Source organism: Megascapheus bottae, chromosome 8, assembly GCF_031878675.1.
Source record: "Megascapheus bottae isolate mThoBot1 chromosome 8, mThoBot2.hap1, whole genome shotgun sequence".
Lineage (NCBI taxonomy): Eukaryota > Metazoa > Chordata > Mammalia > Rodentia > Geomyidae > Megascapheus > Megascapheus bottae.
The window spans coordinates 38,480,453-38,497,452 of NC_143516.1; the positions used below are offsets into that span (position 1 = coordinate 38,480,453).

Here is a 17,000-nt window from a genome sequence, read left to right on the forward strand (position 1 = left end):
AGTATATCAAAATACCAACACTTGATTACACTGTTTCTTTTACCTCAAAATCTATAGAAATGATGGGACTTTTATTGCTATTTACTATACAGTATATACAACATATTAGCCAAGAAAGGGCCTTATATATGATTGATATCCCACCAGATTATATCAACTAGCTTTGTTAGTTTGTGCAAGTACACTCAATGATGTTTGGGATATGAAGAAATCACTGATGCATTTCAGTATGTGTCCCTGTTGTTAAGCAACTCATGATATTTTTTTATACAGGTCTTATGAAAAGCAAACTAACCAGGGAGGCTGGTATTATCCTGATGCTGAGCTTAGCATTCAAGTCCTGTACACAGAACTTTGTATACTAAGCCAAGACAGCACAAGCAGTCACTAAGTATTTCTACCTGAAATAATCCTCATTCATCACCTGTGTACCTCTCAGCCCTAAGTACTTTTGTTTATATCTCTCTACCACTTACTTTCAAAGGCCATTTTTGGGGAGCTGGACTTCTCTCTTCATCTTATTTTATATATCCAAGAGCCTGGAGCTATCTCTCTAATAACTCCCATAATTTTTAATTTCTAAGTCTACTGGTACAATTGAGTCCTCTGGGCACTTGTGGGTAAGTGTTAGGAGAAGAACAGCTACCTGCACAGTATAATCTTTTAATATGAGGGGCAATTTTCTGTAATATGTACACCTAACATAAACCTAACACATCTGGTTAAGAATGCAGAAAAATGAGACTTCTAGGTCAACAACTCAGTAAGATGGCACATAGCAGTTTTAAGAGAGGTAAATCCCAAATGAAGAATTTTTATAGTCCTATAAAGATTAGCTGTAATAACATCATCATTTGAGTTTGTTTAGAAAAAAAAAAAAGATAGACATGAATCCTGACTTGCAAGTGGGCAAATGTTTCATTGACCTTTGGAGCATAAGTATAATAGAAAATGATCTTCACCCCAATATCCAGGTCCTTCCAATGAGTCCATGAGTTAGAGAGAGAATCCAAAAGCAAAACCTACAGAATTTAAAAGCAGATCTTCGTGGGTAGAAAGAAATGGGCAGCAGTATAACTATCCACATACACTCCTTCTAAAACCGTCTGAATGGTCCAAAGACCCTAAAAATGTTTTGTACAAGGAACAGCGACCTCATGTGGAGCCTGAACTTCAACAAAGACTCATTTTCAGTAGACTGGCTGTGGACAATAGAATTACTATCTGCACTGCCCTCTGGCGGCCACTAGAAACCTACTTTTGTGTCTTTCTAAAAAACATTTTCTAGAGGCCTTATTCTACTGGGCTTTATTTCTTTGTCATTAAAAATAACACTGTAAAATAAATAACATTGTAATTACATACAACATAGTCATTGCTATATTTAATAGTATGCTTTAAAACTGACCTCGGGTGGGCCGGGAGTTTGGCCTAGTGGTAGAGTGCTTGCCTAGCATGCACAAAGACCCAGGTTTGATTCCTAGGTACCACATATGTATCAAAAAGCCAGAAGTGGTGCTGTGGCTCAAGTGGTAGTGCCCTAGCCTTGAGAAAATCCAAGGACAGTGCTTAGGCCCTGAGCCTAAGCCCAGGACTGGCAAAAAAAAAAAAAAAAACCTGACCTCGGGTTAAAGTTAGCTTAAATTTTTCTCTGCGATATCTTTTCATGAAATTTTTCTCCTTGATTTTTTCCAATTTAGTTTGAAAAAATAACAAGCCTAGTGAAATAAGAAAATAGTACAATATATATCCATATTTTCCACCTACATCCATTACATTTGAATATTTTGAGACATCTGTTTTCTTCCTCCCTCCTTCATGATAAAACTTTTTTCTTCTGATTCATTTGAAATGATGTGCAGATATCATAACACATTACCCCTAGAAACCTCAACTGTATTTGTAAAAATAAGAATGATTTCCCAATATTCATAATACTACTGATATGATAATAAGATATATAATTGGTGTTCAAATTTCCCCCCTGATCATATGATACCTCTATAACTAGGTTTTTAAAACAGAAATCGAATTGAGGTACAGGTATTGCATTTGGCTATTGTGTCATTTTTTTTTGTACTTTTTATTCTAGATTATTCCCTCTTTAAACGTGGTTTTCTGTTGATGTCTTTTATTCACTTAACCGTTTACTAGTGAAGACCTCCCAAGTGTCAAGCACCAGGCAAGAGATATGGAGAAGGGAGGGGGAAGGTAAACTTGAAGTTGGTTTTTGGCACTCTTATTTGATGGGTTGTATTAAGAAAATGGAGCAATAAATTTAAGTACTTTTGTTTGAGCAATACGCTAGCTGGTGGAGCCACTTACCAACAGAGAGATGACTGGAAAAGTGTGTTTGGGGGAAAATGAAGAGCCCAGTTCACAAGATATTCATGGGATACATGAATCTAAAACTCAGGAGAGAGACTTCAGGTGGTGACATTAGCACATATTTGCATTTGATGCCAGAGGACTGGGAATAATAAAGGGATAATAAAAACAAAAATCAGGACCCAAGAACCCACACTGGGGAGCCCTATTATTGAAAGGCTAAATTTGGTGACAGAAGTCGCTGAGCAGCTGAGAGGAATAACCAGCGAACAGGAAGCTCCCACAGAGGTCGCATTCAATGAAGCAATGGGAGAAGACTGGCTGGAAAAGGATGGAGGACACATATCTGGCTACACCAAGTGTTCCAAGAAGTAAAGCATCAACAGAGAAGTGTCCAGAGCACCTGACAACAGAAACTGAAGAGTGGCTTTTCTGTGGCACTCTCACTAACAGGTGGGGCCCAAATGCTCTCCAGAGCTTGTTGAAGAGCAAATGAGGTAATTCAGATAATGGTGGAGGAGAGAACCCTCTTTTCCTTTTAAGCATGTTATTAGAACCATTTTTGAGTTTCCTTTAGGAACAAGGGCCAACAGAGAACTGAAGGAAAGCAGTAAATTCACAGTGATAATCATAGTCATAATGGTAATTTGAAATTGAAAAGTACTCAACAAAGCTGAGACCTACTGTGGCAGTAAAGAAGAAATCCACAAACACACACCAAAAGCTCCAAAAGCCATAGAAACTGATGGCACCTAATAGCTCTGGACTATCCTAAAGAAGATAAAAAGAAAGCACAACAAAGAAGATATATGTTTCTGAAGAAGAAAAATCAAAGCCTCAAACTAAAGATCAAGAACAGGTATCATTAGAAACTATCAGGATCAACACTGGAAAAGATGGACATATATCTTCAAATTTGTAGGGGAAGATTTATTTTAACCTTACAAGGCAGCATAAAGGCATGCTAAAACATGCGAAGATTTAAACAATTATTTTCCATGAGCCTTTGTCAGGAAACAACTGAGAGAAATGCTCCATCAAAATGATGGTATAAATCAAGAAACAGAAATGGATGTGGTCCAGGAAAATAGTGAGAATGAGGCAAGGTAATGATGGTGAAGAGAGTCTACGATGGCAACTATGGCTGGGAAGGAGCCAGCCCAGACCTGAGCCACTGCTTCCAGAGGAACTCTGAACGATATCTACATTTGTGAATATGTTGGAAGGAGATTTACATATCTTGGGAAATGTGGGACTGTTATCATAAATTCATGGTCAGAACTAGGGATTTAGGAAGAAGGAAAGTCATCTGAAATACTAGCAAAGTCTAAAATAGTGGCAGGCCCACAGTAATGAAGAGAAATGGAGAGTAATAAGGAAAGAAAGACAGCAGCCACTGGAACATGAGAGAGCCCCATAAGCCAGGCATTCATCAGCCTCACTGCATATTTCATGCAAAGTGAGGCAGATGAATCAACACTGATGGAGACAAGGTGTATTTATAGATACTTTGAGGGATATTAGTTTGGCAGGAGTTAAGGTGAATTAGGATAATAAAAGGAAACTATACAAAATGACTGATTCAAACAGAAAATAACCCAAGCACATTCTCTTCTTAAAGTTAAGTGCCAAGAGGAATAGCCTAAAATTTTTTCTTCTAAGAAAAGCTTAAAATTTCAGTATAAGCCTTTAACAGTGGTATGCTAGAATAAAGATGGAATGTGTTTTTTAAATATATACCAAAACTCCAAAAGGAATACAATAGATAAGCCACTTAATGGAAATTCAGTATCTACTAACATAATTATCTCCTTTTATAATGGCAGGCTAATTAATCACTCATTCACTACTAATCTGAGGGAAGATAATCAGACTTTGTGAAAGGGAAGAAATTTTATGTTGTATGACAGCTTCAATTAAGGTTAAACTTCACTTGAACTTTCAGACTAAACGTATTATTTTTAAAGAACATACTGAAGTTATTTCTCAGTCTAATGGTACCGCAGGCCTGTCACCTCCTTCAATCAAGCAATCCCAACAATGGAGGAGACAACCCAGAGTCAGGAAATACATCTCAGGCTAAAGGGATATGCAAGTCTACCTGGTTGAAATTCAGGACTGTAGTGATAGAGCAGTTTCAAATCTGTTGGAGAAGAAAATGCAAAACTTTCTTCCCTCCAACTATACCTTCTAAACCTGCTACAGTCATCACTACGCAACTCTCTTCCAGTCTGGAGCCTTTGTTTCCCTCCTCCAGGCCCTCAGCCATCCACATGCTATATGGTTTTCTCTTTCCTCATAACACAAATCAAAACTAATTAAGTCTGGGGGTGGGAGTTTGGCCTAGTGGTAGAGTGCTTGCTTCGCATGCATGAAGACCCGGGTTCAATTCCTCAGGTCCCACATACATAGAAAAAAGCTGGAAGTGGTGCTGTGGATCAAGTGGTAGAGCACTAGCCTTGAGAAAAGTCCAAGGAAAGTGCTCAGGCCCTGAGTTCAAGCCCCATGACTGGCAAAAAAAAAAGAAAAAAAAAACCTAAGGTTTATCATGTGGCATAGTACTTCATTTATTTATGTATTGCCAGTGCTGGGGCTTGAACTCAAGGCTTAGGCGTTTGGACACTTGGCTCAAGACAGGCCAAATGTGGCTCGGCCATTTGAGCTACAGCACCACTTCCAGCCTTTTCTGGGTACGTGGTACCAAGGAATCGAACCTAGGGTTTGATGCATGCTAGGCAAGCACTCTACCACTAGGCTATACACCTGGCCCCTTGCTCTAGTTTTGCATGGTCTGCCAGGTAGGTAACTTCTTGAAATCATTTTGGAATATGGCAACAAAAAATGTATATGTACAAACTCACAATTTTTAGCTCTAAGAGTAAAGATTATCCTAACAACTTTTACCCTTGCAACACACACTTTCAGGCACATACAGCTTTCAGCATATGACATGGCTACTTACCACAATGATAAAATATCTTCCTATACTCCTAGGGTACCTAAAGCAAACTGTAATCTCAACCAGAATAAATGCAAATTACTAAATCTTCTGACAGCAATTCCTAGTTGTGAGGAGTTAAGGCTAAATTAGGCCTGGACCACAGGTCAGAAAAAGAGCAGAGCAAGGTCTCAGGAGACAAAAAGCAGCAGGACAGTGTGGATACCAAAAGGACAGGTAAGTGTGCAAGGACAGTGACTCTTCACAAATTAGCCTATATCTCCCTTGCCTCCCCAAACATCTTCCACATTGTTACTCCAAACACAAGTGTATCTAATTATCCTTCTAGAAGAAGATCCAAGGTGAGAAACAGCCATCTTGCCCACTGTAGCATTGCTCCCTAACATGTCTCCTAATTTCTTCACACCCAATTAACGCATCACAGCAACCAACACAACGCTCACCTCTTCCATTTACTTGTCAGTGATAACTTTGGTCAGTCTTTCCCCTTTTGTGGGTAAAAACAAATGGAAACTATTTTCATTTTATAACTTTAATTACTAGTCAGATGAAAGTTTCAAATTACACATTTCATTGTTGGTGAATTGTCCATTTCCTTGTCCTTTTTTAATAGGAGTTCTATTTTTCAGAGTATCTACAAAATATGTTTGTATCTATGGATATACTTCATCTGTGGTTCAGGTCAATAATACCTCCCATCTGTTGTGAAGCTTTTGACTAAGTTACACTTATAATTTTTAAATGGTTCATATTAGAAAAAAATGTTAAGTCAAGGATCTACCCCTGAAGCCAGAGAAAAATAAATCATATGCTAGGGTTTAAATATTTCAGATGATGTGTTTAGCGGACGGGTGTGTAAGAAGGGAATCTCTGTACCTCCATGTACTTTTTATTTGTCTGTTTGCCAGTCCTGGGCTTAGCCTCAGGGCCTGAACACTGTCCTTGGGCTTTCCTTAAGGCTAGTGCTCTACCACTTGAGCCACAGCACCACTTCCAGCTTTTTCTGCAGATGTGGTACAGAGGAATCGAACCCAGGGCTTCATGCATGCTAGGCAAGCACTCAACCACTAGGCCATGCTCCTGGACCAGCAGGTCAGGAGAGAAGGCCAAGAAAATGAAGAAGAATGAATATAGTAGAAGAGTTTTACATGCCTGTATGAAAATTTAACAAGAAACCTGTTGGCCTGTTGATATTGCTTTAAGAAGGGATGAGGGAAATGCCAAGAAACCTCCCTTATGCAATTATTATATGCTAATAAAAATTTTTTCAAAACAAAAAAAATATTAGTGATGCCTTTCCCATTCATATACTGAAATCTAATCCACAAAGCAATAGTATTATGTCATAAGTGAGTATAAAGTCTTAGGGCAAAGCCCTATGGTGGAATTGGCACCCTTATAAAAGAGGCTGAGGGAGTCAATCCAGCCTTTAACCATGTGAGGACACTGAGGGCCTTCACCAGACACTGACCTGCTACAGTCTTCATTCTCAACTTCCCAAACTCTAAAACTAAAAATATATGCTTATTGCCTAGTGTATGGCATTTTGGTCATAGCATTCCACATGGATTAAGACATAAGACAAAGGAAATAATAAGCCTAAAAGAAAAACTTGATAAACTGGGAAACAAACAGAATATTAGGTTAAAGGATATTAGTTTTTTTTAATGATTGAAAGGATCAATCAATAAATAAGAAAAAGTACAAAATACCAAAGGGCTATGGATGCAGCACACTGAGAAGAGCATAAGCTTATTATGCTAAAGACTCCATGGCTCCATCATTACAAACACAAGAAGAGAAGATTGAAATGCTGCAACTATAAAAATACTATAGAGATTATGAACATGGTATTGGAAATATAAGCACAACTACATAGTCATTAAAACATAACTCTATAGACATAATGTTTTATTACATAGATTATTATGTATCTATGACATACAAACCCTCAGCCTAATTTTGATTATGTTCTAAAATCTAAGTGCCAGTGATTGTATATAGAGATTCCCTTCTTGAATACCTGTTTGTTAAACATGTCATTTGAAATATGACGTAAAAATCAATGTTAATAAATTATTTAATTAAAAAATACTAGAGAATACTATGAACAAATTGAGGGCAAGTTTAACAACTGAGAAGAAATGGACTTGAAAAAACATAATTTATCTAAACTAATTCAAGATCCATTGTAACTCTATTGTGGCCCTGTATCTGTTCTAGAAATAGATTCATTCTTACAACACTTCCTAAAACTCCAACTCCAAAATGTTTTACTAGTGAACTCCAGCAAACACTGAAAAAAAGTCAATCTTATATAATCACTTTCAGGAAATAAACATTTCTCAACAGTTTATAGGGATTAGAGGTAGTCTTAGAGCAGATAACAAAATGCTGTTAAAGAAAATGATAGTAGTGTCATACCTAGTTTCCTTTTTACTTCAGATGTCCCTCAATCTGATTTGTGCATATAAATGGAAATATCCTAAAATTGAAAATATCCTAAACCTAAAGGCAAAACTCTTGGACATGGGACCGGGAGTTTGGCCTAGTGGTAGAGTGCTTGCCTAGCATGCACGAAGACCAGGGTTCGATTCCTTGGAACCACATACATAGAAAAAGCTAGAAATGGTACTGTGGCTCAAGTGGTAGAGTGCTATCCTTGAGAAAGCCCAAGGACAGTGCTCAGGCCCTGAGTTCAAGCCCCAGGACTGGCAAAAAAAAAATCTTGGACAAACTATCAGCATATATTCTAGCAAATATGAAACAATTATACAGCATGGCTATGTAGGGTATATTCCCCAAATTAACATCTGAAAAAGAATAAATGTAATTGATCATAGGAAACAAATAAAGGACATGAATTATACAAATGAAGTAAAAAGAAATGACAAGCAGGCACAGAAGCTAATGCCTATAATCCTAGCTACTTTGTAGACAAAGACTGACAGAATTGCAGCTGTGGAAACAGTTAGGCAATCTCCACACAGCCCACGGAAAAAGTTGGAAAGACCTACCCTCAACCAATAAAAGCTAGGTACAGTGGGCTCATGCCACTATGCAGAAAGAATAAACAGCAATAATTCAGTGCAGACAAAAAGTGAGACCCTATTAAAAAATAGTAACAACAAAAGCAAAAGGGCTGGGATGTGGTTCAAGCCCTGCATAGCAAGCACAGGCTCTGAGTTCAAGCTTCAGTAAAACAAACTATAAAAATCTAATTATGCTAGTTATTTTGCTCATTATCACAATCTACTGCAAAGAATTTTTCAATTAATGACATTTTTATCACGGTTCATATGATTGTTTGCCTTTTTCTGACTTATGTCCCTAAAACATTGAGCTTATGACTCAAGACTTTTTTCTGCACATACATTTTTTTTTTTGCCAGTCCTGGGCTTGAGCTCAGGGCCTAAACACTATCCTTGGACTTTCCCAAGGCTAGAGCTCTACCACTTGAGCCTCAGCAACACTTCCGGCTTTTTTCTATGTATGTGGTACCGAGGAATCGAACCTGGGTCTTCGTGCATGCTAGGCAAGCACTCTACCACTAAGCCAAACTCCCGGCCCCTCTGCACATACATTTTTAAGCTACAAATACTTTTTTTTAAAGAAAAGAAAAGGAAATCCCAAGTTACCTAAGAAGAAATTAGGTTAGAGTTTGAATGCAGCAGGTGGCTGTCCAGCCACAGCATTCCCTGTAAGGAAGGGGCAGTTGCACAGCCAAGGAACTGATTATCAACAGGACTTGTGCACCAGGGACACAGAGACCATCTCCAGTACATATGCTGTTTGGAGCAGCACTAGGGAGCTTCTACATCTTGCTTCTACTTTCCCAGAGGTTGCAGAAATTCCATCCTTCAGTAATTGCATACAATGGGCCCGCAAGTTCTTTCATCTTTGAGCTAGCCAGAGTTGGTTTCCATTATTTAAATGCATGAAAAAGGTAATGTCTGGGTTCCTAGAACACAACTCTTCATTAAACCCTCTTTATTTATTGAGTGCCAACTGTTTGAGAGTAACATATTGGAGCTGTGCTGCCAGGGCCAATTTTAACCCAAGAATAAGACACTGTAAAGCATATAATCTTCAATAAATGTTTACTGAATTGATGTTAAATTAGGGATGCAGAAGTTATTCTCTCTAGAATGGAAACCACTGATTATTTCTGAGCAGAAAATATCTATACTACAAGTAGTGCTTTAGAAAGAGCACTAACACCTCAGCCCAGCTTCAGGAATATTCAGCTTCTTGAACATTCTTTTTCTGTTTCCAACTAGAGATATTAACCAGCACATTTTTTTTTTAATGCAAGGTTTGAGCTGGGCGCAGTGGCTCACACCTGTAATCCTACCTACTCAGAAAGCTGAGATCTGAGGATCAAGGTTCAAAGCCAGCAAGGGCACAAAAGGACCTGAGACTCTTATCTCCAATTAACCTCTAGAAAACGGGAAGTGGGGCTTGGCTCAAGGGTAAGGGGGTAGACTTGAGCTGAAAAGCTCAAGGATAGTGCCCAGGCTCAGGGACTGGGGTGGGGAGGGGTAGACTTGAGGTGAAGAGCTCAGGGACAGGGCCCAGGCCCAGAGTTCAAGTCCCATGACCCACAAAAAAAAAAAAAAGCAAGGTTTTGTTCTAATGTAAAAATGGCTCAGTGTGTTAAATAATTTCATCCTCTGGTCTGGATCTAATTATTTCAGAACTAACAATTATACATTCTGACCTAAGAAAGACATTCAGCCAGAACTGCATGCATTATAACTGAGAAACTCAAGCCATGTGCTTTCTTGTTAGTCTTCTACTGAAGACAATCTAAATTTCACTGAATGCTCCTTATAAGACCTCTACCACACAATAAACACATGCAATATGGGTACTAAGAAACTTAACACATCTAGTACCATCGTGGTACCCCAAATTAAAAAAGCTATACTATATAAAGTTTGCTTTCCTCTCATAGAAATGACAACAAAGTATGAAGCTTTCCATAAACACCATTATTTAAAATTAAATGTCATGTTGAAAAGGCAAGAGAAAAGAAAAATATTATCCAAACTAGCAAATAAAGCTAAGCTTTTTCTTTCCTTTGGAAGTGGGGGGGAGGAGTGAGAACCAAAGAAGTCAGCAATCAGTGTACACAAGTAACAACAATCACAACAATGGACTAGAAAAGCAGTAAAGGTCTATTCTTTTTCATGCCCCTGTCTGACCATAAGGTAGTGAACTCAAGAAACTTTCAGACTTTTGAACGCTTAAAAAAAAAAAGAAAGAAAAAGAAATCCGCCGACCAACTCATACTGATCCTCGTGAGCACCTGTTTGCAGGTGTGCTAAAGGGGACCTGGAAATGCAAGAGTGAGCTGCTTACAAACGCAGCTCGACCCTGGGTGCGACGACACCGTGAGCCGAGCCCCCTGCCCCCAGAGGGCGGCCTGGAAAGAGGGAGAGGAGGTGGGGTGCGGCCTCTGCCCTGGGACCCCCATCCACCCACTCGGGGGTGCGCCGCAGCCCAGGGCCCCCCCGACCCGAGCGGGTGGCCGCGCCCGCCGCCCCGCGCCGGTACTCACAGCTCTGGTCTCGTACAGGACGAGCTTCTGCACTGAGCTGATGATGGGGGCCGCGGCGGTGGGCATGGCGGGGGCCACTGGGGGCTCCCAAAAGGGCGCTAGGCCCCGCCCCAGGAGACCTAGGAGACCCCTCAGATCCCTCCGACCCCGGGTCCAGAGGAGAAGCACACTCTCAACGCACTAAAAACCGTGCAGGCCCGCCTGCAGCAGCTCCGGCGTTTCCGGATTCCTCGCCCCGCCCTCTGACAAGCCCCGCCCGCTGAGAAGGGGCGGGGCTGGAGGGGGTACCTTGGAGAAACGAGCGTGGAGAGGCTCTCAGGACCTGCGGACTGCAGGGGAGGGAAGCTGCGGACGCCATGTTTGTTGAGGGCGAGAGACAATGTGAGTGGAGAAAAACCTGAGAATTGGTTTTCTAGTTTTAGCCCGTCTTGAGGAAAAAAGGGGGAATATTTAGGATTGGGTTGTTCCTCTCGAAGCAGCTTCCCCAAGTTGCATAATAGACCTGGTCCAGGCCCTAGAATTCAACTTCCTGTTACATGCAGATGTATATGTATATGTGTATGTATATTTTTCCCTAGAAACCTGCAATCTGGTGATCCTTCACGAAGTACCGGTGTTTTGTCCGATCCTCCTTTTTTGCATACTTTATTGTTAGGAGAGTCAGAGTACAGTGACTGTACGATCCAAGAAATTTTTCGTAATTATCTCAGGGTGGCGAGTTGAGTTTTCCACGTTTTCTGCGTGAAGTCTAACCATCTGTAAATTCTGAAGTAGGACTTCGTGGAAAGGGAGAGAACACTGTGCTGGGAGCCATTTAATGCGTAGGGACATAAATGGACAATGCATGTGGCCCTCTCTGCTCCTCGCTCTCCACACTTGGGAAAGGAGTCTGTATGGCCTGTGCCTACAAAAGTCCGACCCCACAGCAGGCCCCGCCTCCCGAGGCCCCGCCTCCCGAGGCCCCGCCTCCCGAGGCCCCGCCTCCCGAGGCCCCGCCTCCTGAGGCCCCGCCTCCTGAGGCCCCGCCTCCTGAGGCCCCGCCTCCTGAGGCCCCGCCTCCTGAGGCCCCGCCTCCTGAGGCCCCGCCTCCTGAGGCCCCGCCTCCTGAGGCCCCGCCTCCTGAGGCCCCGCCTCCTGAGGCCCCGCCTCCTGAGGCCCCGCCTCCTGAGGCCCCGCCTCCTGAGGCCCCGCCTCCTGAGGCCCCGCCTCCTGAGGCCCCGCCTCCTGAGGCCCCGCCTCCTGAGGCCCCGCTGCGCGCCACCCACGGGTTTCCACAGCAACCGCCCAACAGATCCCGAAGTCTGTGCTGGAGGCCGCCGCGGGCCCGCCGGGGACGGGTGAGTGAAAGAACGCGTCCCCGGGTGCCTTGGGGGCGCTGCCCACCGCCTGGATGGACCTTGGACCTTGGTACTTGAGTGGCCTTTTCACAGAATTTCTCCTTCTGCAGTGACTCCCCCCCTCCCCCGCCCCCGACAGTTACTTGTTTTGCAAAACTACAAGATCTTTCCAGGAACCCCCACTGGGCCATCTCCCCACCCCCACCCGCTTCTTTCTTTTTTGAAGGTCCTGAGGTTTGAATGCCTGCTACATACATCCACTTTCAAAAACCAATTCCCAAAGACTGGTGTGAGATGATCTGGAGTGACGGCTAACCTAAGGGCAAGTGCTAGGTTTCCCAGCTACACCTGTAAACCTCAGAATCCACCACTAGAGAGGTCCCAACAGCTCAAAGTAATAAAGATGTTACATTACTATCTTTAATAATAAAAATACTTTTTTGTGTGCCAGGCCTGGGGCTTGAACTCAGGGCCTGGAAGGCTGTCCTTGAGGGTTTTTTTGGTTTTTTTTAAATTTTTTTTGTCAAGGCTAGCACTCCACCACTTGAGCCACAGAGCCACTTCCAGCTTTCTTTGTGTTGGAGTTAAGAGCCTCAAGGACTTTCCTGTCTGGGCTGGCTCTGAACCAAGATCCTCAGATCTTAGCCCTCTTGAGTAGCCAGGCTTTTAAGGATGAGCCACCAGCAGTTGGCTCAAAACAGTTTTTTTAACTAACACATAGCAAAATGTTAACTGTTATGTTGAGGATTCACAACTGACAGAATACAATTTTTCTAAAATAAATATTTATTATATATTGATTCTTTATATTCTTACATATTATTGACTCTAAAAGACCTAATTGGTGCTGATTCCGTCTAGCAAATACCATGCAAACTTAGTTCTTACAAATGTTTTAAATTGTAGTTCTGGGCCTATGCACCTACTTAATAGCTCAAAATAGCAAAACATTTCCAAAAGTGTTTCTGAATACATTTATATAAGCATAAGTATTACAAAGTAAATATGTACAAAAACTAATTGCTTTGGGAATTTTTTCTACATAGATTCAGCCAGCGTTACCTAATATGCCAGGCACCAATGGCTCACATCTGTAATCCTAACAACTCAGGAGGCTGAGATCTGAGAATTGCAGTTCAAAGTCAGCCTAGGCAGGAAAGCCCATGTCATTCTTATCTCCAAATTACTACCAAAAAAAAGAAAAGTGGAGCTATGGCTCAAATAGTAGCATTGAGCAAAAGAAGCTCAGGGACAGCACCCAGGCCCTGAGTTCAAGCCCCAGGACCAGCATAAAAAAGAAGTAACCAGGTGCCAGTGGCTCACACCTGTAATCTTAGTTACTCAAAAGGCTAAAATCTTAAAAAAAAAAAAAAAAAAAAAGCTGAAATCTGAGGAAGTCGGTTCAAAGCCAGCCAGGAATGAAAGTCTCCTGAGACTCTTTATCTCCAATTAACTACCAGAAAACCGGAAGTGATGCTGGGCTCAAGTGGTAGAGCACTAGCCTTGAGCTAAAGATCTCAGGGACAGTGCCCTGGCACAGAGTTCAAGTCCCATGACCGACCAGGCCGGGAGTTTGGCCTAGTGGTAGAATGCTTGCCTAGCATGCACGAAGACCCGGGTTCAATTCCTCGGTATCCCACATACATACCAAAAAGCTGGAAGTGGTGCTGAGGCTCAAGTGGTAAAGCTCTAGCCTTGAGAAAGTCCAAGGACAGTGCTCAGGCCTTGAGCCCAAGCCCAGGACTGTGTATATTTGTACGTATTTTCTTAGTCTTTTGGAAACAGTCTTTTGAGCTCTTTTTGATGTAAGATATAGGTTAGATTTTGTTTCTCTTGCAGACTAAGGGCCTATTATTATTTTTAATAGACGAAATCAACTTACTTGCAACTACTGACAAAACCCATGTATTTCATGGCATGAGATTTCTTATTGAGTAAGTAAATCTGAAGAATAATACAATTCTCTCTAGTTTGTCTACTCTAACCAAATTAGGCACTTAATAATTTGATTTTTTTTTCTCCTTGTATCTTATGGTAATAGTTTGTATCATGACTTCTCAAGAGAATGTAGAAGAACTTCCTTTTGCAGATATATTTGATGAAGATCAAACTGAAAGGGATTTTTTATTGTCCAAACCTGTTTGCTTTATTATATTTGGGAAACCAGTAAGTTATCTATTCTAACTTATTATTTATTATAATTTTATTTTTAATATCACAATTTTTGTTACCATAGAAGAATGGAAACCACCTAGTATATTTATTTGCTGAGTATCCAGCTGATTTTCATTTGAAATCTAATATAATATTGGTATAAATTTGTAACTTTAAGACTCTAGTTAAAAGAGAATCTAGATTGTATTTATATTTTTTACATGGGAAATTTAGCATATCAAAACATGTATAACGTTACCAACAATTTGAAATCTAAAGTCACTTCAGACTTAAATTTCATCTAAGACTTTCTTAGAAAATTCCTGTGAGGCCGGGAGTTTGGCCTAGTGGTTAAAGTGCTTGCCTAGCATGCATGAAGGCCCGGGTTCCATTCCTTGGTACCACATACATAGAAAAAAGCCGGAAGTGGTGCTGAGGCTCAAGTGGTAGAGCTCTAGCCTTGAGAAAGTCCAAGGACATTGCTCAGGCCCTGAGCTCAAGCCCAGGACTGGCAAAAAAACAAAAAGAAAGAAAATTGCTGTGAATCTCTGGTTTTCCACAGACATAGCACTTGTAAGATGACCTGGTTTGGGCCAGGAGTTTGGCCTAGTCGTAGAGTAGTTGCCTATCATGCACAAAGATCAGGGTTCAATTTCTCAGTACCGCATACATACAAAAAAAAAAAAAAAAAAAAAAAAGCTGGAAGTGGTACTGTGCCTCAGATGATAGAGCTCTAGCCTCAAGAAAGCCAAAGGACCGTGCGCAGGCCCTGAGTTCAAGCCCCAGGACTAGCAAAAAAAAAAAAGATACTTCAATGTTTGTGAAGTAATGGACCTTCTATCTGGTGAATATAATGTAACCATTCTATTAATTACAATAAAAAACATATGAGGAAAAGAAAAAAAATATCCTTAAGAGTTTTTATTTAGATCACTTCAGGAAATGTGGCATAGGAAAGAACTAGAGACTATTATGGAAAAGTCATATAACAATAACCATGAACAGATGAGATGTGCACATCCTAGGAAATTACTGTTCTACTGGATTTTAAATAACATTTCTCTTTTTAAGGGAGCTGGCAAGACAACCTTAGCTCAACGCTTAGCACAGACTTGGAAATGTATTCGTGTTGAAGGTAAATATTACATCTTTTTCTCCCAACCTTTTATTTTGAAAACCTTTGACTGTACATAAAATGGAAATAAGTGTTCAGAGAATATCCTTCTACCCAAGTACTCATCTCTAAGAACCTCTAATAATACTTTATCATATTTGCTTCATCAGAGTGCTTTTTTCGTTATTGTTTTTGTTGGTGGTGGTGGTTGCAGGGCTTGAACTCAGGGCCTGGGAACTGTCCCTGAACCTATTTGTGCACAAGGTTAATGCTCTACCACTTGAGCCACAGTGGCACTTCCATTTTGTTTTTTTGCCAGTCCTGGGCTTGAGCTCTTGGCCTGAGCACTGTCCTTGGGTTTTTCTCAAAGCTAGAACTGTACCACTTGAGCCACAGCACCACTTCCAGCTTTTTCTATGTATGTGGTACGGAGGAATTGAACCCTGGTCTTTGTGCATGCTAGGCAAGCACTCTATCACTAAGCCAAACAACTCCTGGTCCTTCTTTTTTTCTTTTTTTGAGTGTTTAGTTAGATCAGACGCTCAGAAAGATTTTTCTGCCCAGGCTGACTTTGAACCTCAATCCTCAGAGCTTAGCCTCCTGAATAGCTAGGATTACAGGTGTGAGCCACTGGCATGCTGTTCATTGTAATGTTATATAATGTGTATTTTTGTACTGTTAGTATAAAAAAATGAATAGGTTCTGAACATAATTAGCTATAAAAGGATCCACACTAATAATACAAGTATACACCTCACAGGATATTTTGTAATTTACAAATCACTGTTATTCACACTTCAGTTCATCTCTATGTTCTCTCCTCCATTGCACAGAGCCCATGATTTCAAGCAGCAGAGGTGTTTAGAGAGGTAACTCTACCCAGAGTCTTAAGCTAGTGGAATGGCAGAGACAAATTTTCTATGCAGCACCTATTTTGTTTAAGCTAAAATGATACTAATACACAAAAATAAGTAATACACAAATGTTCATCTTTGTTCTTAATTATAAGAAACTCAGAAAATATTCCTTATTTTCCAATCCCAATCCAGTTTATGTTCATATTTTTAATTAATATTTTAGCTTTACCAGTTTTAGAAGAACATATTACTCGTGAAACAGAATCAGGAATTATGGTAAGCAAATATAAATTTTAAAAGTTACTACAATTATGAAACAAATGCTCTTTATCTCAGAGCTAGCATGTAGTAATGTACAATGTCTGTGCTTATTCTTAGTTGCAGTCGATGCTGATCAGCGGTTACAGTATTCCAGATGAAATTATCATAAAACTAATGGTAGAGAAGCTCAGCTCCACAGAAGTCTCTCACTTTGGTATGTTTGATATAGAGATATTTACCACAAAACAGCCCAGTATGCCTCCTCTTTGTGCTTTTCAACTAAAATCTCAGTCTCGTAATTAGTTGGGCAGAAGAATAAAGATGATCTTGGGAGAAAATCATCCACCTGATTTGTGGAATTTTGTAGTCTTTCCTTTTACCACTTCTATGACCCACTGATCATGTAAAATACCTTGTTCAGCCTCTA

The 17,000-nt window shown here is 40.7% G+C and overlaps 2 protein-coding genes across 7 annotated transcripts in view; one reads left to right on the forward strand and one right to left on the reverse strand.

The window, feature by feature from the left end:
• Fig4 (FIG4 phosphoinositide 5-phosphatase) overlaps window positions 1-11,053 on the reverse strand; it is a 110,383-nt gene extending 99,330 nt beyond the window's left edge. The window contains exon 1 of the mRNA XM_090338296.1: window positions 10,851-11,053. Within this exon, the coding sequence (XP_090194422.1) occupies window positions 10,851-10,916 (66 nt within the window). The 5' untranslated portion in view covers window positions 10,917-11,053. The remainder of the gene's footprint in view (window positions 1-10,850) is intronic.
• Window positions 11,054-12,418: 1,365 nt separating this feature from the next.
• Ak9 (adenylate kinase 9) overlaps window positions 12,419-17,000 on the forward strand; it is a 93,922-nt gene continuing 89,340 nt past the window's right edge. For 3 of the 6 annotated variants that reach the window (XM_090338300.1, XM_090338301.1, XM_090338303.1), the window contains exons 1-5: window positions 13,762-14,121; window positions 14,229-14,353; window positions 15,413-15,476; window positions 16,536-16,588; window positions 16,691-16,787. In XM_090338300.1, coding sequence (XP_090194426.1) covers window positions 14,237-14,353; window positions 15,413-15,476; window positions 16,536-16,588; window positions 16,691-16,787 — 331 coding nt within the window. In that variant the 5' untranslated portion in view covers window positions 13,762-14,121; window positions 14,229-14,236. Of the gene's footprint in view, window positions 12,582-13,552; window positions 14,122-14,228; window positions 14,354-15,412; window positions 15,477-16,535; window positions 16,589-16,690; window positions 16,788-17,000 lie in introns of those variants that run through there. The other 3 variants (XM_090338298.1, XM_090338299.1, XM_090338304.1) reach the window with 3 other exon arrangements.